Raw genomic sequence first — 21,409 nt, 5'->3', positions numbered from 1 at the left:
ATCGAGTTCCGCAATATTGCCCTCGCCGACACCAACTTACTGTGAAAGTACATTCTTCATCTCAGTTACGTAACGATCTCAAAACATTTACTATAAGATGTTTCCTTTATTACGATGTGTTACACCTGGAACATTTCCATTCAACATACGAGATCTGGTTTTGTTTGGTGGGAAGTGAAAATCCACGCCATTCCTTGGATTGTGTCCGTTGTTTGTAATATTGTGGTCTTTCTGTTCTTTTCAATCATTGGTAGCCACTCTCTTAGTTAAGATTGAGTTGTGTATAAGGTTGTTGTACTGAAAGATCGTCGATATATCTCTCATAACCTACACAAGAACAGAAACTGCTCCCACACCAAAAATGTGACTTTTATTGTAGGTACAGTACTCGCAACTAGTCACAGCTCCTCTCTGAAAGGATAAACGAACTCTCATATTTACTTTGTGGATTAACCTTTCAAAGAAGTGCTGTCTTGAGAGCTCTTTTGGTCTCACCATCCCGGATGGCTGTTCATGAGAGGCTAAATTTCTCTGAGTTTCCAAAGGCAGGTGCAAGTACATTGTGAATTATACGACAGGCTTGTCTTCCCTTGGTTATCCTCACTGACAAAAAACCCTTTTCAGGTCGATGTGAATTATTCTTTTCCCCAGTCGGATTGTACCCTCAAGTTGTTTCACCTCTTTCCTGGAAATTGGAGAATCCAGAGTTTGAAAATCATTCTGCGTCGGTGGAAGGGAGTGGGAATAGAATGTTGGTTCTGAGACGACCACTCAACAGACACTTGCTGACTCTGGTTGCTCTCTCACGTTTGCCCCATGTCAAGCTTTTATCTCACAACCAACGGTGTGTGTGTGTGTGTGTGTGTGTGTGTGTGTGTGTGTGTGTGTGTGTACACACCATACTCTAACCGAGCATTATTCTGTATCATACTGCCATCTTTACATTAAACTCATAAAGAGAACCAATGAATATCTGTTTATGTTCTAATTTAGGGAATACCTTAATTTTCTTATGACACTCATCACCATCAAGAATATTGACAAACGATCTGTTGGAATTTGGTTATTGGTTTAAATATCTTTATTCAACAGAGACGAGATGATAAACCTCTGTCTATGTTCTGGTCTGAGCACCACCTGAGCCACGTATCATTTTGAGATTCTCATAAATTCTTTTTTCCGATGAGTTTCTGACATCTAAAACTTTTCAAACCCTGTTTGCTTTATTTCCACTTGGCTTGGTTATCTCTTCAAAAAGACCTTTTGATATTTACCACATTCGTTAGGTTTTCCACCAAGAAGTTTAAACAAGTACACATACATTCAAAGTACACCGCCTCCATGCCAAATAATTAAATATCCTCCTCGCCTCAGGCGCCCGGCAATACCGCCATGCAGCTCATGGAGACTGTATTTGGAGGGAGAGGTGTGCAATAATTGATTGATTAATTGCATAGTTAAAATCAATGATTATCGTAAAATATTTTCTTAATCAATTGGCTAATAGCATAACTAAACCACTAGTGACTAGTGCTTCATCCGAAGATGTATCTTTTAGAAATTTAATTTAAAAAGTCATGAATAAAAAAACAAATAATTAATTTATTAATCAATGAATAATTAATCGATTAAATGATTAATCAATAAATCAAAAATATCCTTTATAGCCACATGACTTGGTTACTGTCATGTCCAAATATTAGCTTCCCAGCTTAAAAGGTGCCTGAGATATTGCCTAGATGAGAAATAAAATAAATAAATAATTAATAATAAAAATATATAAATAGTAATCATAAAATAATTAAATAGTCAATCAATTGGCTAATAGAATACATAAACCACCACCATTTCATCCAAATCTGTAATTTAAAAAAATTAATTAATTAAGTCAATCATCGAATAATTAAATAATTAATCGATTAATTAATTAATCAATAAATAAAAAATAGTCTTTACAGCCAGATCACTTGGTCATTGTCATGTCCAAATATTAGCTTCGTAGCTGAAAAGATGCCTGAGATATTGCCCAGATGAGAAAGAAAATAAATAAATGATTAATAATGAAAATAAATAAATAATAATCATAAAAAAATTAAATAGGTAATCAATTGGCTAATATAATACATAAACCACCACCATTTCATCAGAATCTGTAACTTTAAAAAAAACAAAAAAAACATTTAGTCATTAATCGAATAATTAAATAATTAATCGATTAATTAATTAATTGATTAATCAATAAATCAAAAATAGCATTTGCAGCAAAATCACTTGGTCATTGGCATGTCCAAATATCAGCTCCCTAGCTCAAAAGGTGCCTGAGATAATGCCCAGAAGAGAAAATAAATATATAAGTACTTAATTAATCGCTAATAATTAAATAACTCCTCAATTAATTGATTCATCAAAAAACAAAAAATACTGTTTTTGACAAAGTACTTGTTCACTATTGTGCCGAAGTTTCAGCTTCCTAGCTCAAAGGAAGGCTGAGATATAGCCTGGACAAACAAGAAAACAAACAAGAAAACAAACGAATGAAAAATCGGTCAGAGACTGAGGACTTGCCGGAATATACTTTTTTTTTATCGGCCATTTTGGACAAATATGGCGGCCGAACCACGTGACCGATGACGTCATCATTATTTGTTTACTATCATCTATTTTGTCATCATTATCTAAACTAATTTATTCCTAGATTATGCTCAAGAAATTTCATCTTGATCGCATGAAGTTTTGTACTTGTCGAATTATGACGTCATAATGGACGCACCTATGACATCATCATTAACATATTTTATTCCCCATGGAGAGATCTTTACAATGAGCCATGTCTCAAATTTTTTTCTATTCAGCACTTTCGGAGATATAGAGGTGCAAAGTTTTTCGGTTTTTCCAAGATGGCGACCGAACCACGTGACCGATGACATCATCAATTGGGCACAGTCTATTCCAGGGCAAGGCAAATGTGTGTAAAGTTTGGCGATTCTACGTGCAATGGTGTAGACGTAGTGCTGCGCACAGACAGACAGACAGACAGACAGACAAACCAACCGATCAACATACTTGCCGGAATCTTTTCCGGCAAGTAACAACCAGAGTGAAAACTGAGTACTCCCTTTCAGTGTGCTTCATTGCCGAGCCCCCTTCGGTGCCCGGCAATGACGTCATGCAGCGCCTGGAGATGGCATAGGAAAGGGAGCGGTGTACAATACCAAGATTGTTTTCTCCACTCTATGGTTTGGTTATTGCTTGGTTCTATCATTTATATACTAATAAAAAGGTGGCGGTAACCTGTTAAAATCCCCCCTACCCAATTTTTTTATTAATTCCCAATAAAAGAACATCAGTCTTTAGATACAAGTCATGATATTCACCCATATTTTATTGTGATATAGATATAGTATATGTCATGATTATGATATAGTATATGTCATGATATTCACCTATATTTAGTCATATTTTCATCAGATGTTAAAATATCCATTCTAAAAGCAAAGGTGTAGACGTATAAATGTTTGGGTAAAGCAAGTTGTCTCTCATCTCCGTGTTCTCAAACTGTATTACTCTGTCTGTTGTTTTAGCTTTATACGAATTCCAAAGGGTATTTCAGGGAAATGACACGCTCTGTGCCTGCGACATTTATTGTAATGGGTGCAGTTTGAAAAACATGAAGTCTAGGAACCCAGCCAAGTTCTGGCAAGTTATCATTATTCCCATTTGACAAAATAAAACACAAACAGATATTATTTGAAAGTCTCCCTCCCATTTACTTTATATTGTTTGGGAAATGTCTCAGAAACCTTCCAAAAAGGGGGATTTTCCAGGCTGAATGACAATGGCTTGAGTGAAGCATTTGTAGGATCCATTCTGAAAGTTAAAAACATTCTACTGTTTTGCCAGGATTTCATTTTCGGGGAAATGAGACAAGGGTGTGGTGTTATTTTTTTTTCCAGACCGAATGAGATTGAACAGGCTGAATGGATTTAAACAACAAACATATATTCATTGACTATATGAGTTTAAACAGATATGAGTTTAAAGACCAAAGATGATAATGTGTCAGTATGATACACAACAAAGACCTAAGGATTAAGTGTTATGATGTTAAAATTACGGTTGGGGGACTTTAACAGGTTACCACCACCTTTTTACTGGTATATAAATGATAGAACCAAGCAATAACCAAACCATAGATTGGAGAAATCACAGTCTTGGTATTTAAATGGAAAACATAACAAATGTGGTAAATATCAAAAAGGTCTTATTGAACAAATAACCAAGGAAAGCATGCAGACTGAGGGGTTTAAAAGGATATGATGGATGTCAAGAATTCAATGGAAAAACAAGAAAGAGCAATCAGATTGCAGAACCTCGACAGGACGTGTTTTCAGTGGTTTTTAAGGCTTTTGTGTTAAAACAAATATGGCGGCTGAACCACGTGACCGATGACGTCATCATTTTTTTCTCCACCAATTTATCCCTCGATGATGCTCAAGAAATTTCACCTTGATCAGATGAACCTTTGTACTTGTCGAATTATGACGTCATAATGGAGGCACCTATGACATCATCATTAACATCTTGTATTCTCCATGGAGAGTTCTTTACAATGAGCCATGTCTCAATTTTTCCTATGCAGCGCTTTCAGAGATATAGAGGTGAAATTTTTTTCGGTTTTTCCAAGATGTCTCGCCCATACTACGTGACCTATGATGTCATAATTATCATTTAAAAATTATACAGGTGGAGATGCAACTATGGTGAAAATTTCCTGTCAATGGGACCAAGGGTTGCAGAGAAAATCATATTTATTTTGTGCTGACAAAAAAACAGAAACAAACAGACAAAGAAACGGACTCAAATGCAATACCCTCTCCACAGGCGAGGGTAATAATTTACTAAAATCTCAAAGTGATATGTGGCTCGGGGGGGGGGGGGGGGGGGGCTCAGACCCAAACGTTGAAGGAGGTTAATCAATTCACCTCGACTCGACAACGATATTTAAACCAATAACCAAGTTTCAACATATTGTTTGTCAATATTATTGATGGATTTGAGTGTCGTAAGAAAATTAAGCTATTCCCTAAAATAGAACATAAACAGATATTCGTTGGTTCTCTTTGAGTTTAATGTAAATATGTCAGCATGATACACAATAATGAGGTTAGAGTTTGGTGTGTCTCCTCTCTCTCACGCACCCAAGTAGTAATAATAGAATGTTGGTTGTGAGATAAAAGCTTGACACGGAGCGAACGCGAATGAGCGACAGCGAGAGTCGGTGAGTGTCTGTTGAGTGGTTGTTTCAGAACCAACATTCTATTCCTACTGATGGGTGGAACGATACATTCTGAATTCAACAGAATATTCATTGAAGTTTGATAACTGCCCTGAAAAAACATGGAGAAGAAGACATTTCAGGTGTTAACCCTTCGTCGGACGAAGCCACCATATCAATTGAAGGCTTTGTGCAAAAAAATTGAAAAAATAAAATAAATAAAAAAACCTTTAGATGCCATTTCCCCCCCGCAGAGTTGGTTGGCCTTTTTCGGGCACCGTGGTCCCCTTTTTTGAAACAATGTTTTATGGCCGGAAGCTCTTCCTGCCGCCAACCCTGTTAGTCGCTTCTTGCGACACACAGGGAATTACCAGTGAACTGGTGCTCAATTTGCTGTCCTTGGAAGGATGACAGGCTGAGTCAACCCCCCTGGTGTTAAAGTCAAGGCAACACACTAGTCCAGAAAAATTGAATAATGTCTGATAATGTAGTTTGTGTCTCCTCAAATCTCATTTTGTGTAATAGTTGTCAGTTTACTATATTTTTCAAACATGGTTTTAATTTTTTGTGCTTTTTGTTACGTGTCTTTGCAGAGAAACAAATGGAAATGATTTCTTGTTCCACCTGCTCCCAGTTGTTCAACGTGGAAGTTTTCAATCCGCACATGACTCGTACCATTCGTCAAGCAACTGGCACATTTAGCGACGTATCTTACAATCGCAGTTGTAAACGTTGTACAGAGACCCTCAATAATATCCAAGGAAGGGAGAGACCACACAAATGTCCTGCGTGCGATAAATCATTTACCACATTATCATCCTTGAATCTTCATAAAAAAATTCATGTGGGTGAGAAGCCGTACAGGTGTTCTTTGCGCTCTAAAGATTTTGCTGAATCGAATTTTTTTAATGAACATCAAATGGCGCACGCAGGTAAGAAGCCTCACAAATGCTCTGTGTGCAACAAGGCCTTCAGGTTTATCTCAAAGTTGCAAATGCATGAAAGAATCCATTCAGGTGAGAAGCCCTTCAAGTGTTCTCTTTGCTGCAAGACGTTTGCTCGCTCATCGCGCTTGTACGAACATCAAAGATCGCACACAGGAGAGAAGCCGTTCAAGTGTTCTCTTTGCTGCAAGGGGTTTGCTCGCACATCAGGTTTATACGTTCATCAACGAACGCACACGGGAGAGAAGGCGTACAAGTGTTCTGTGTGTTTTAAAAGCTTTTCTGCCTTGATTTCCTTAACGATTCATCAAAGAACTCACACAGGAGAACAGCCATACAAGTGTTCTGTGTGCAGCAAATCATTTACCGTGTTAGCATCTTTAAAGTTACATCAAACGATACACAGTGGAGAACAGCCATACAAGTGTTCTGTGTGTCTCAAATGCTTTCGTCTTCCGCAAGCTTTGAAGAACCATCAAAGAATTCACACCGGAGAGAAGCCCTACAAGTGTCCTGTATGTCTTAAAGGCTTTAGTCTTTTGCAAACTTTGAAGAATCATCAAAGATTACACACAGGAGAGAAGCCGTACAAGTGTACTGTGTGTCTTAAAGGCTTTGGTCAGTCGTCGCATCTACGCATTCATCAAAGAACGCATACGGGAGAGAAGCCGTACGAGTGTTCCGTGTGTCATAACGCCTTTAGTCAATCGTCACATTTACGCATTCATGAAGTAATACACACGGGAGAGAAGCCCTACAAGTGTTCCCTTTGCTGCAAAGTATTTTCTCGTTCATCACGTTTATACGCACATCAAAGAACACACGCAGGAGAGATGGAGGGTGGATCTTCTTCCCACCTTCTGAAACCCAGAAATGGAGATAACAAGCAACGAGAGAAGCCCCACACCTGTTTTGTGTGCAACAAATCATTTGCCGTATTAAAATCTTTAAAACTACACCACAAAGTACACAGTGGAGAAAAGCTTTACAAGTGCTCCGTTTGCAGCAAGAATTTCCTGACTTCCTATTCCATGAAAAGACATGAAAGAATTCACACAGGAGTGAAGCCCTACAAGTGTTCTGCATGTGGAAACGCATTTGCTTGTTCATCAAATTTATATGAACATCAAGAAGTACACAAAAAGGAGACAGGATTCACAAGTAAGTGTTAGCGTCGGTAGATCATAGAATTGCCATGATGAGATAGTACATATAATATGATACCCACCATCCCCACCGCACATGTTCAATGAAAGTATAATATTTCATACTAGCAGAGACCAGTTGACGAGGTCCGATGTCGGATGTCCGGAGACACGAAAGACACCGCACTGAGAATACAAGCCGTTTAATGGTAGATTACACATGCGGGAGAGAGAGGGATCAGCTCGAAACTGGCCAGGTCCCTTCTCAAAATACAATATTCAGTGAGCTTCATTTTATAGGGAAGGTCCAGCGCAGCAGAGATAACTATCTCCGCAGGCAGTTCCCCACAAGGCCGAGTCTCGTGTGCAATGCACCGCACTCGTTACTTGAGGGTCACTCCATTGGAATGTGGAGGTCTTGGTTCAAAGAGAGGACAGCACCTGTTTCTTGTCATGTTAGATAAGCAGAGAGAATAGCGTGAGAATAAATCAAACACCGAGTCCCACTCTAAAAGAATGTGTTTTTGACCAAGCCTCAAGGATACAAGGTGCAATAAGATAAAGCATGGGTCAGCAGGTTTCACTAGGGAATTAGCTGCAGGCAATCAAGCAGAGTGAGTGGAAATAGAAAACAAAGGTATATTCCTTCATACCAACTCCAACACCGTGGTAATTAAACGTAATGTAAAATGTGACATCAAGTCCTCAATTCCCCTTTTCCCTTCCCCCCCAACTCACAAATTCGTGAGATATGCAGAAAGGATATATGTGACAATAAACGACCTTAACCAATTATCTTCTTCCTGATGTACATGCACGCATCGTTAAAAGTTAATATTGACCACGGACAAATGTCAAACAACATGGGTGTCATCTCTGCTCAAGGGAATGCCACATAGCTATTTGGGCGGTGTAAAAGTTAACAGACTGCTGTCTCGATGATCTGAGGCCGAACTCCACAAGGCCACAACACCGATCGGTTCAAAATCTTTTTAACAGTCTTTTTGCTAGTTTTTACAATGAAGGGATTACGTATGGGGAGTGCATAGCGATTGTGAATATGACAACTCCGAGGCGTGTTTGCCTTCATGTAGCAGTGAGCACTAACATGGCGGACGCAAGATCGAATACTGTCTTCAAGCCCCCTCACCACCCAAAATTCTCAAGCAAACACAACACACACTTCCCCCCTTTATTTCCGTTCATCAAAACAAAAGGTCAAATTGTTATATCGTCATTTCATATTTATTCATTAATATTTAACTCTTTATGCCGTTCGTGACCACGGAAAGTGAGATCGAAACAGGAAGTGGATGTCTGATAGGTCATGGTTTATTATGGTCGGTCGTTTGTCAATCCGTGTAACTTTTAACTCAACTGGACTATGTCCAGCTGAGTTTTTGTCGACACCCAGTGTCCGTCGTCCGTCTGTCGTCTGTAAACAATTCAACGTCTACGCTCTAAAAGTCACAAATATTGATTAAATTTGATGAAACTTGTTGTGCAGCATCTTTAAGACATAAACTAGTTTGGGATTGCATTTGGGCGTTGCACGCCCAAAAATGGTCGTGGAGGGCGGCCATATTGAAAAATCAATTTTTGTCAATCTGGTACTTCCTAATGTAGCTGGAAGGCTGAAACTTGGTGTGTAGACAGTATGTAACAAACCTCAACACATATAATAAATTCAAATCTGAAATCTGAGAAAAGTAATTGTAGTTTTACTTTTCATGCCTCACTTAAAACTAAATTTTTTCTAGTTTCCTGTTTAAACATGAGATACCTTCAACGTTACTGTACCTCTTTAGCAAAGGTGGGCGGTCCGCTTCGAAAGTCCGCTTATCCGCTTATCCGCTGCAGCGGACTAACGTTTTCGAAGCGGATAAGCGAATCGGAACAACCCCCGGAAACCGAAGCGGATAAGCGTAAGCGGACTACCGAAAAATTAAAGCGCATCGCGATTCGCCAAATCAGCTGTTAGCCCGAGCCGTTACTCTAGAATTGTGAATATTTATTTAAGTGAATAATAAGTGAAAACTGAATATTTTATTGGACGCTAGAGCGGCAATAACGTCAAGATGGAGAGATTTCTGACTCTCCAGCCCAGCGGCAGTGCCAGGGACAGGCACACGAGCGACGCAAACCAGCAGTCCCAGCACAACGACCTCAAGGCGGCCCTCAACGGCGGCAGCAGACGCGGCCGCCACACGTCCTTCCAGGACATGGCCGGCGCCAGGTCTGTTGACTAGCAGACTCTCTTGTCAAAGAAAGGACGGGCAAATTGATTTTTCTTTAATGTAACTTGCATATATTAAAATTATATTTAAATTAACTGTAGAGTAGAGTAGAGTCGAGTGGAAAACTTTATTTCAATAAATTTTGAATAAATTTTATTTAAATAAAAATGTATATTTTTGATCTTAAAAGCTTTGTTTGTCTTTGTAGTAGTTAGAAATGGCTATTTAGGCTTAAAAAGCATTAAATTCCCTTTAGAAACGTCAAAAATCGCTTTTAAAACGTCGAAGCGCTTTAAAAAAATCGAATCGAAGCGGTAAGCGGACTAAGATTTTCGGCCGCTGAAGCGGATAAGCGAATCGGACTACACGGGCTGGCGGAGCGGATAAGCGGTAAGCGGACTTAAAATTTTCCGAATCGCGCCCACCTTTACTCTTTAGCACATATAAACTATATAGTTTGTGGTTCTATTATGCAAATTCTAACCATATTGATATAGACCAGTTGAGTTCAGGTTCCATGGAACCTCCAGTTTAATATGCGATTATGTGTAGCCTAATTGTGTTAATAAATCGTAAATGAATGGTGTTATTCGTGAAGAATCTTATATACGCATCAAAGTTACAATTGTGGGGTAGAGTGAGGGCAGCTGTCCAACCAATTGGTGTGAAGGGTTGTTACACACACACACACACACACACACACACACACACACACACACACACACACACACACACACACACACATACACACACACACACACACGTATTATTATATGGATTATGTTGTAGTGTGTCAACCGCATTATTGACTAAATATGTGTTTGCAGTAAATATCATACCTGGCTACCATGACTCGTGTTTCCAGACAATTGCATTGTAGTGTAGCAGCATAGCAAACCTGTTGTGCATTTTGTGATACAAGCACCAAATTTGGCACAAATGTACATTAATATGTTGCGAACATTTTCAGATATTGGGCCACTTGAAATTCCGTAATTTTTTTTTTCAAATTTTTTCAAATTTCGTAATTTCAAATTTTTAGGGTGACACCGTCACAATTTCGGTCTTCGAGGCCGGCCGATATAGTGGGGCGGCTTAGCCCAAATATTCAAAAGAATTGTGCATTTTGTGATACAAGCACCAAATTTGGCACAAATGTACATTAATATGTTGCGAACATTGTGTGGTCAGCAATGAAGACGAGAGTCTGAATTACATGTATGCAAAAGACCTTGTGAACCAGTGAAGCAAATACACGGGTAAGCATGGATTAAATCTAGGGCATGATATAATTTCCATGATGTTTACCTCTACACTCAATGGTGGAAGGAGGTAATGTTTTGATCCCAGCTTGTCTGTATGTCTGTTTGTCTATTAGTCCACAAAATTCCAGACAAAGCTTGTAGTAGTGGTAGTTGTAGTGGTAGTGGTGATAACAGAAATTGTTATATAGAACTGAACTTATATTATTATTATATGCAGAAAATAACTTCATTTCTATATGCCCTGCAGTGGACAGGTTAATTGGTTTATGCACTGAAGGGGTCACCCTGGTGTGCACTGCTGTGTTCTGCCTCACTGAGTTGTTCAGGTATGATGTACTCAGCACAAGCTTCCGGTCGGCCTGGAGGTGGGGGTGCGGGGCCTGTCACGGAACGTCAAAACAAACGGCCTGCCGGGGCCGCCCAGAAGTCGGGCGTGAGGGGCGCGTCCACTAATGGAACGCCTCTCGTTTCCCAGATCGAGGGCCACGTGGTCAGGAGAACCTCGTCCCTTCCGGTCACACTTTGCCTATCGGCCGGCCTCGAAGACCGAAATTGTGACGGTGTCACCCGAAAAATTTGAAATTACGAAATTTGAAAAAATTTGAAAAAGAAAATTACGGAATTTCAAGTGGCCCAATATCTGAAAATGTTCGCAACATATTAATGTACATTTGTGCCAAATTTGGTGCTTGTATCACAAAATGCACAATTCTTTTGAATATTTGGGCTAAGCCGCCCCACTATTGATAGAAGTGATTAACTGCACATCAACACTTAATGTAAAATGGATATTGTGATATTCGTCATTTTGTCCAATTTAACCGATTTTCAAGCATATTTCCACTTTAGAGTAAGTATTTACTTGTGAGCCTGTAGCTCATTTTTGCAGATATGGACCTCATACTAATTTTTTTCGTGAGGATGTGGCCCAGTTTTCTGAATCAATAACACCAGGTTTAGACTCGCATATTGCATGTGTCACTCACTCGAACATGATGGAAGTGACCTTGGTGAAGGTCTTTTACCCATTTTCAGAAAATGAAATCTTCCTGTTGTTGGCAGCGAGTGCCCCGGAAGCATTTACGGAAAGAGAGTGGCAATCATGTGTGGGAAAATTGCATGCTCGGTCAGGGTCGCCCAGATAGCTCAGATGGCAGAGCGCATGCTCGGTCAGGGTCGCCCAGATAGCTCAGATGGCAGAGCACTAGTATGGTTTTCCAGAGGACCTGGGTTCGATTCCCGGTCTGGGTATGTAATTTTCCCACGTATATCACTTTACAATGAAATCCATACAGTTTAAAAATTACGAGGTATGAATCCAATTTGGTTTCACAAGTGGATGCTGGTACTTCTACAGTAACTCAATACCAAATATTGTAAGAGTAGAATAATGTTTATGGTCAGGAGAGTATACAATGTGATTTTGAACCCAGGACCACTGTATTTTTTATACTTGGGCTAAGGCTCGTAATAGAGCACACACACACACACACACACACACACACACACACACACATACACACACACACACACACACACACACACACACACACACACACACGCACACACGACAAACACTTAACGCAGCCACTGAGCCCTCCCCATGGATGCCAACTGATGGGGATTGTCTGTGCTCTATCAAACAAGGAAGTAATTGGTTCACGAGTTATCAAGTGACCACTGTGTGTGTGTGTGTGTGTGTGTGTGTGTGTGTGTGTGTGTGTGTGTGTGTGTGTGTGTGTGTGTGTGTGTCCACAGCATAACTACCCGATGATATCATCAAATCTTGATGAAACTTGGGTGGGAGGTTGATATCATGATCTCGTTGTGTCCTGCCTGGAGTGGGCGTATTGCGCCCATTGTGGGCGGAGCCACGCCCGAAAAAGATGTCTTTTCGGGGGTAATCGAGTTCAAGCAACATCTTCTCTGAGCGGTTTGGTGGAATCTGACAGGGGTTTCGATATTTGGTTAGGCCAATGTCATGTGTCTAGCACCACAGAGCTCGAGTTTTAATTTTTATTTTTTTTCATTTATTTATTTTTTTCATTTTTTTTTTCATTTCATTTTTCACCGAATTTTCAGTATTGTGTAGCTAACTAACCTCATAACTGATTATACATTATTTTCTATCTCATTTCAAGGTCAATAACCTTCGTTTTGACATTTCCGGGCCTGTTTCGGTTATAGTCCGTCCTTTGTCATTGAATACCGCTCGCTCGTGAACCATCGTCTCCTGACTTGTATACGTACTATTTTTAAAGTCTTTGGTATGACTTGAACCGGTCCAAATTGGATGGTTTTTTTTCGGAGACACCATCTGGATGGCCATTGGCTCCCTACGGGAGCTCATCCACCCTTTTCCAGGTGTTGTTTTTTGTCCCGGCAGGGTGTCACAGTCACCCTCCCCACGAGCAAAGCCAGTGAGCCGTGTGGGGTTGGTCACCAACAACCCGACCTTGCGGCAGGTAACGCTGGGTTACAAGTTACCAATGGCAGTCCCAAAAGACTGACCTGACCAAAACGAATTGGCACATACATGGGCCTGATTCAATAACTCACCTCTCAGGAACCTTAAGACTGCACTTTTCTATTGCCCTAAGCCACCCTTTAATAAAAACAATCATGCTGGACTATTTCCCGGTGTGTACCCTGGTTAGAATAGGTACACCGTATCCCTGCGTGTCGTAAGAGGCGACGAAGAGGGTTGGTGTCAGGAAGGGCATCCGGCCATAAAACCATTGCCTCAAAAAGAGAACCATGACACTTACAACTACATATGGGCAGGGTACAGCCCGAAGTGGAGATCGGTTTCTGAGGTTTGGGACATGGAATGTAGGGACAATGACAGGGAGATCAGGAGAAGTGGTGGAAGTATTGGTCAGAAGAAGAGTGGACATATGTTGTGTGCAAGAGATGAGATGGAAGGGTAGTTCCCCCTCCCCCAAGGTGTCCCCCAAGGTTCAGTTCTTGGCCCCCTCCTCTTCATCCTTTACCTGTCCCCCCTCGGTCACTTAATCCGCCGTCATGGTCTCCAATTCCACTGCTTCGCCGATGACATCCAGCTTTTCATCTCCACCAAGTCCGTCTCCACCGACACCCACTCTATCCTGACAAACTGCATCACTGAAATAAAATCCTGGCTTCAAGTCAACTTCCTCAAGCTTAACTGTGATAAATCTGAAATAATCATCATTGGCCCAAAAACGCTCACAAAATCCACCCATAACTTTGCCCTCAACATCGACGGTATCCCAGTATCCACCTCCCCTCACATCCGGAATCTTGGCGTCATCTTTGACCAAACCCTCTCCTTCGACAAATACAGTAAACAGATCACAAAATCAGCCTTCTTTCACCTGAAAAACATCGCTCGTCTCCATCCATCCCTCTCCTCCACGGCTGCAGAAACCCTCATCCACGCCTTCATCACCTCCCGTCTGGACTACTGCAATAGCCTCCTCTATGGTTCACCCTCAAAAATCACCAATAAACTCCAATACATTCAGAACTCCGCTGCCCGTCTACTCACCCATTCCCGGACCCGTGACCACATCACCCCCATCCTTTACAAGCTTCACTGGCTCCCCATCCCCCAGAGAATCCAGAACAAAATCCTCCTCTTGACATACAAAGCCCTCCATAACCTGGCCCCATCCTACCTGGCTGACCTCCTCTCCAGACACATTCCCACCCGCAACCTCCGCTCTGCTGGTACCAACCTCCTGACCCCCTCCATCCGGACCAAATTCAGATCCTGGGGGGACAGGGCCTTCTCCATCGCTGCTCCCACCCTCTGGAACTCACTACCTCACACCATCAGAGACTCCTCCTCACTCACCACATTCAAAACATCACTAAAGACCCACCTGTTCAACACTGCATTCAACATTCAACCCACAGCATTTAACCCCTGACTATCTCTTCTCCTTCTCCCTACTTTTGCTTTAAATATTTCCCTATTGATTCTTGTCTTTTTGCAATTGTTGTTTTCATGTATTGTTATGCATTATGTTTTCCACTCTGTCATAGTGCCTTTGGGCTTCTTGAAAAGTGCTATACAAAATAAATGAATTATTATTATAGTGGTGTGAGAATGGTGAAGGGTAGGCAGGGACAGAAATACAAGTTTTTGTGGCAAGGGTGCCCGGAGGGCGTGAATGGTGTTGGTGTCCTGTTTTCTGAGGAGTTTGTAGACAGTGTGGTGAGTGTGACTAGAGCGAGTGATAGGTTGATGATGGTGAAAATGATGATTGGAAAGCTCTTGGTGAACGTCATCTTGGGATATGCTCCGCAGGTTGGTCGAAGCGATGAAGAGAAGGTCAAGTTCTGGTGTGCGATAGAGAAGCTGATGGAAAACGTGAAAGATGAGGAAGTTGTTGTGGTAGGAGGAGACCTAAATGGACATGTGGGAAGGAGTATGGATGGTTTTGACGGAGTTCATGGGGGTTACGGATATGGTGTGAGAAATGGAGAAGGTGAAAGGATTTTAGAGTTTGCTGATGGAGCTGATTTGTTGATTTGTAATACTCAGTTCCAGAAAGAGGATAATAAGCTTGTTACATACACGTCAGGTGGGTCGACGACAACCGTTGACTACCTGATGGTGCGTAGGCGAGAAAGGGGGCACCTCCGGGACACAAAGGTGATCCCGGGGGAGGAGGCTGTTTCACAGCACCACTTGGTTGTCTGCGGCATAAGGGTGAAAGGTGCGAGGAGAGCTCGGCGGGTGAAGTACCAACCGAGAATGAAGGTGTGGAGGTTGAAAGAGGTGACAGTAAGAGAGGCTGAGTAGGGTAGAGGATGATGTGGTTGAGCTTGAACGTGGTTGGATGTCAATGAAAGATAGTCTGTTGGGAGCCGTTGGTGAGGTATCTGGATGGACAAAAGGACCACCGAGGCACTCGGAAACATGGTGGTGGGATGAGGAAGTTGGAAAGAGGATTGACGAGAAGAGGAAGCAGTTCAAGGAGTGGCAGAAGGCAAAGGGTATGGGAGCAGAAAAAGCAGAGCATGAAGGTCATAAGGCAGCCACGAAGGCTGCAAAGAAAGAGGTAGCAAAGGCGCAGGAGGCATGTAGGAAAATGTTCGGAGAAAGCTTGGATTCGGAAGAGGGTCAGAGAGCGGTATTCAGGATTGCAAAGCAGATAGCGAAAGAGAGGTGTGATGTGATGGGGGTGAGTTGCTTGAAGGATGAAGTGGGACAAATCGTTGTGGACCCAGAAGGAATTAAAGGAAGATGGAAAAGATATATGGAAATGCAGTTGAATACAGAGAATGAATGGGATGGCAACATAGAGAGTAACCCAGTTTTAGGACCGGCAGAGAAGATAACTGAGAAGGAAGTTGAGGAAGCGATTAAAGCAATGAAGAGTAGAAAAGCGGGAGGGCCGACGGGAGTTGTGGGAGATATGTTGAAGGCAGCAGGAAGTTGGGGTGTGAAGAGAATGACAGAGATCTGTAATCTGGTGGTGAAAGAAGGCCACATTCCAGTGGATTGGGAAATGAGTACCCTCGTCCCTCTATACAAGGGGAAAGGTGACCCTCTGGTGTGTGGCTCGTACCGAGCGATAAAGTTATTGGAGCATGGAATGAAGGTATTGGAAAGGGTGTTGGAGAGGAGGATAAGGAAGAAGGTGAAGATCGACGAAATGCAGTTTGGATTTATGCCAGGAAGAGGAACGACAGACGCGCTCTTTATTGTGAGGCAGTTGCAGGAGAAGTACATGGAGAAGTGGAAGAAGTTGTTTCTTGGGTTTGTTGATCTGGAGAAAGCATTCGATAGGGTTCCACCCGAAGTATTGACATGGGCATTGAGGAAGTTAGGAGTGGAGGAATGGTTGATCAGAGTAGTGATGGCAATGTACAAAAGAGCGCGCACAGCTGTAAGGGCGAAGGACGGGGACAGTGGTGAGTTTGAGGTGAAGGTGGGAGTGCATCAGCGGTCGGTACTAAGTCCACTACTATTTGTAGCTGTGATGGAGGTGCTGGCTCAGAACGTAAAGGAGGGTTTACCGTGGGAGTTGTTGTATGCAGATGATCTGGTGTTGATTGCGGAAAGTATGGATGGACTGAAGGAAAAGATGAACAAGTGGAAGGAATGTATGGAGACAAAAGGTCTGAAGGTGAATATAGGAAAGACGAAGGTGATGGCAAGTGGTAAAGCATGTGGTGAGGTGGAAAGAACTGGGAAGTGGCCGTGTGGTGTGTGCAGGAAGGGTGTCGGAGTGAACTCCATTCAATGTGCAATGTGCGCTGAGTGGGTTCATCAAAAATGTCGTGGTCTGAGAGGGTCATTAACCAGTGTGGCAGCTACATTCAAATGTAAGGTGTGCACAGAGGGAGCTGCAGATGGAGGAAATGTTGAGTTGGATCTTGGAGACAGCGTGAAGCTGGAAGGTGTGAAAACATTTTGCTACCTCGGAGACATGCTGAATGGAGAAGGTGGATCAGACTCGGCAATGGTTGCAAGTGTGAGATGTGCATGGAAGACGTTTCGGGAACTGTGTGGCGTGCTGATGAGGAGGGGAGTGTCGTTGAAGCTGAAGGGAAAGGTGTATGCTGCATGTGTGAGAAGTGTTATGATTTATGGGAGCGAGACATGGGTAATGAACGTAGAGCAGCAACGAAGGCTGGAAAGGGTGAAAATGCGAATGGTTCGACGGATGTGCGGAGTATCGTTGAGAGAGAGGAAGACAAATGATGAATTGCGAAAGATGATGGGAATAGAGCCTGTGATTGATGCTGTGAAGACGAACAGGTTGAGATGGTTTGGTCATGTGTTGAGGAAGGACGAAAGTGACTGGTTGAGAAGAGTGATGGAAATGAATGTAGAAGGAAGTAGAGGACGGGAAGACCGAGAAAGACTTGGCTAAAGATGGTGGAAGAAGAAATGAGGGCAAGGGGGTTAACAAGGAGAGATGCAGAAAATAGGGCAAAATGGAGAAGATTGTCATTGGGACCGCAAGGCTAACCCCTGCTCTAGCAGGGAAAATGGCCTTAAAATGCATGTTGTTGTGTTGTTGTTGTATGCTGGACAATTGGTCAATTCATGCACATAAACGACCCCGGGCTCCCGGTTTAACATATTTGTTTTCCGTTTCATGTTGAAAATATAACATTTAATTTAAATAAGTTGTTCCTCGATCATAAACTGAACATTTTATTTTTGAAATTGTTTTCTGGAATTTGCTGTTTTAGTACACCCGCTCACTACGGGAGCGGCAGCAAGGGTCACTCCTCTTTGGGGTATATAGATTACAGTCGATGTATGGATGGATCTCAAGAACGGTAGGTGTGTGTTCATTTACCAAGTTTCTTGTGGAGAGATCGCCATTTGGTTGAAGCATTTGTTACGGATTCGTCACTTCCGTTGTTGTGGCTTTCATCCACTGTAAACATTTTTGATTCCATGTATTATTATTGTTGTCATTTAAAGGAAATAGATATTTCTATTTTCAAAAGTTAAAAAAGTTAATGTTTTAAATAAAACCGGAACCGGACGACGAAGAAGAGGAAAAGAAGAGAAGAAGGCGGAGCGAGTGGAGTCGGACAAGAAGCCTAGTCGCTTCGAGTTCTGGAGCAAACGTTGACGAACTTAGGTCACTAGCGAACTTCGGGTTTCCCGGGAAAGGGATTCCTGCGACAGAGTTGTTATCGCTGTGACAGATCAACCTGCGTGTCAGGTTTTGCGGTCGATTCCGAAGAGAATCATCGTCGGGCCAGTACGTCTCGAGTACGGGCCGTCGGCCATTTTGACTCGCGCGCTTTGCGCGTCGAGCAAGGTTTCTTTGCTTCGCTTCAGCCGTTCTCACCGCATTCAGACGTTTATCTGGTGTGTGTGTGCAACGCGGATTTTGAAGGTAAATCTGAGGTTCGCCGACTGTGAGCCGTGAAACGTCCAAAACCGTGGGTGTGATTTCCCAGTCGCCTGGAGGGCGCCTTTGGATTTCCCAGTCGCCTTGAGGGCACCTTTGTGCAGCTTTGGCCACGTGACTGTGACTGTCCTCCGAACGGGATTCTGATGTCGATTGGACATCGTTCTGACGATCGCTGGAGCGGATTGACTTTGGCTTGAAGCCGGAAACAACTTTGGCTTGAAGCCGGGAATAGAGACATTGGGAATCTTCTTCTTTTCGCTCACTTGGAGCACAGTGAGTTATATTGTACGAACCTGATGGTACCATCATAGGAATGATATACTATTTGTTGTACAATTGATTATTATTGTTATTGTACTGTTATTCTTGTGTGATCTTAATACAATATTTGTTTGTTGGTAACAATTGGTGTGGCTTCACCATTGATCTTTGACATGCAGAATAACACATTTTTCTGCCGTGACTCCTCTCGGGGCTCGGAGGTACACCGTGACCAGGGGGGTTGGGGAGGAGCACGTAAAACATTCGAGCAAGCACTCCATTCAAAACCATTGATGAACGGTTGGCTTGGCAAGCACTAGCTAGCTGCTTGCTAAATGAGCACACCCCGGTCTTCCTCTCTTTCATTTTTGTGTTAAACAGCAGGAGCGAGTTTCAATAGTTCGCTACGAAAAACGTCACGGTCGCGGCAGAAAGTGTCATGTTGTTAACCCAACCCTTGTAAGGTATATAGAGTGCAGTAGATCTTTGCTCAGTTCTGTAAGTAAAACTTACCTCACGGATGTCTGGATTCCTCCAAATTTCTTCATTTATTGTTATAAGCAGCATTAGTGACTGTTTAAAAAGCTAATCATTCGTGTTTGTGGTTTATAATATTTTTACTTCTGGTAGAGGCAGTTGGGCCGTTGCTTCCACGAAAACGCCATGATAAGCTATTTATAAACGTTGACTAGACGTTTGTTCAAGGAGGAAAAACCCCTTGGGGGCAGTGGGATCTTATTCGTATTAATATTGTTTTGTAATAACATTAATATTATGCTATTATCCTTAGTTTTGTTATTAGAAGCGGCCTTGGCAAAACGTCACAATGAAGCTAACTTAACATGGATATACACCTCAACATGCAACCCCATTGGCGGCAATGGTGGGGAAAACCCGCTCGGGGGAGAAAACTCCCTTGGGGAGGGGGGCAAATGAATGCGCTACAACCTTTATTATGTAACCCTTAGTCATCCTGGATAAGTAACGACGGAATGTATGTAGTCTCGGAACGGAATCCGACGGAACGGAATGTATGTAGAATGTATGTCGTGGAATGTAGTCAAAAAATCATCAGACAGACACCAAATTGCGTATTTTAGTACGATTGTAATTTATTTATTTATTTGGATATTTTTATCTATTTCAAGTTACAGATTCCGTGAATTCTGTCCATTTTCTGCTATTGTGGAAAATCACCGGCTCTGTATTGCCAACGGAAGGTCAAATTATCGGATTTCATTTTCCTATTTGGTTTCAAATCAATATTTTCACGAGAATGAAAAGTAAACACTTGCTGTCCAGAGCTGTTTTGCGATTTTTATTAATTTTGAAAGTGCTATTTAAAGATGACTTTGAATGGGATGTTTTTTTCAGATTTTTTAATGGAAGTTAAGGTTGAGTCCAAGTTAATTGATGATTACTCCTCGCTTGCCAAAGGTATGAATAACAACAATAATAATATAAACAAGGAGAAAATACAAAAATTTAGTAATTTTGATGAACGGATTTAAAGGCCGCCAGTCTGCCATCTTTGGTCGGATTACAAAACAAAATCTTCTCCATATGTAATCGGTCCATACATGTCCAATAAATGGTTGGGGACACATTTAAAGTAATAAAATGGCCCCCAGTCGGCCATCTTGGATCTCATCTCGAAAAGAAATGACTTGCTTATGTAAGTCATCATTCTTTATCGGTGTGCCAAGTTTGAACAAGATCGGTAAATGCATAAAATGCATGTCCGAGAAATGGTTGAGGACGTGTTGAAGATCGGGGTTTTTTACAACTAAAATGGCTGCCAGTCTGTCATCTTTGATCGCATCGTAAAACAAACAAATGACAAACACAAATGATGTGCATATGTATACCTTCATGTATTATACAAGTATGAACAAAACCAGTCCATACATGTCCGAAATATCGTTGCGGACTGATGCCCACTCGAACGGACGGATGAGACCCAATCCATGAGCCCCCGTTTCGGACTAAGCCCAATGGGGGGCTAATAATAATCTTCCAATGATGGTTCTAATAACACAAATGCCTTCCTGAGTAAGAAACAAATTGTCAAATGGTTTGCAGGTGAAGCTCATATGGGGACAATGGAAACGTTCCAAAGTTGCTTTCAGAATTCCCAAGATGCTTTGAGCAATGAGCATGTGAAGCAGGAACCACATGGTTCTCCTCCCAGAGAGTTCAGTAAAGCTGCTCAACTGCTCGAGGGTAAGCCGAGCTTCATAAGAGAAGACGTCACACTGTTTTTACTTGTTTGTTGTATTTAACATATGAGATCAGGTTTTGTTGGGTGAGAAATGAAAATACACACCATTTCTTGGATTGTGTCCATTGTTTGGAATCTTGTGGTCATTGTGTTTTTTTCAATCAATGGTAGTCACTCTCTTAGT

The 21,409-nt window shown here is 41.9% G+C and overlaps 1 protein-coding gene across 4 annotated transcripts in view; it reads left to right on the top strand.

The window, feature by feature from the left end:
- Positions 1-21,409, top strand: part of LOC137427288 (uncharacterized) — an 87,658-nt gene that overhangs the window by 13,998 nt on the left and 52,251 nt on the right. For 3 of the 4 annotated variants that reach the window (XM_068116677.2, XM_078778449.1, XM_078778450.1), the window contains 2 exons: positions 5,869-7,380; positions 21,087-21,227. In XM_068116677.2, coding sequence (XP_067972778.2) covers positions 5,869-7,380; positions 21,087-21,227 — 1,653 coding nt within the window. The remainder of the gene's footprint in view (positions 1-5,868; positions 7,381-21,086; positions 21,228-21,409) is intronic. The other variant, XM_068116678.2, reaches the window with a different exon arrangement.

Source organism: Myxine glutinosa, chromosome 5 (assembly GCF_964187855.1).
Source record: "Myxine glutinosa chromosome 5, kmMyxGlut1.1, whole genome shotgun sequence".
Taxonomy (NCBI): domain Eukaryota; kingdom Metazoa; phylum Chordata; class Myxini; order Myxiniformes; family Myxinidae; genus Myxine; species Myxine glutinosa.
This window is presented reverse-complemented; position numbering and strand designations above follow the sequence as displayed.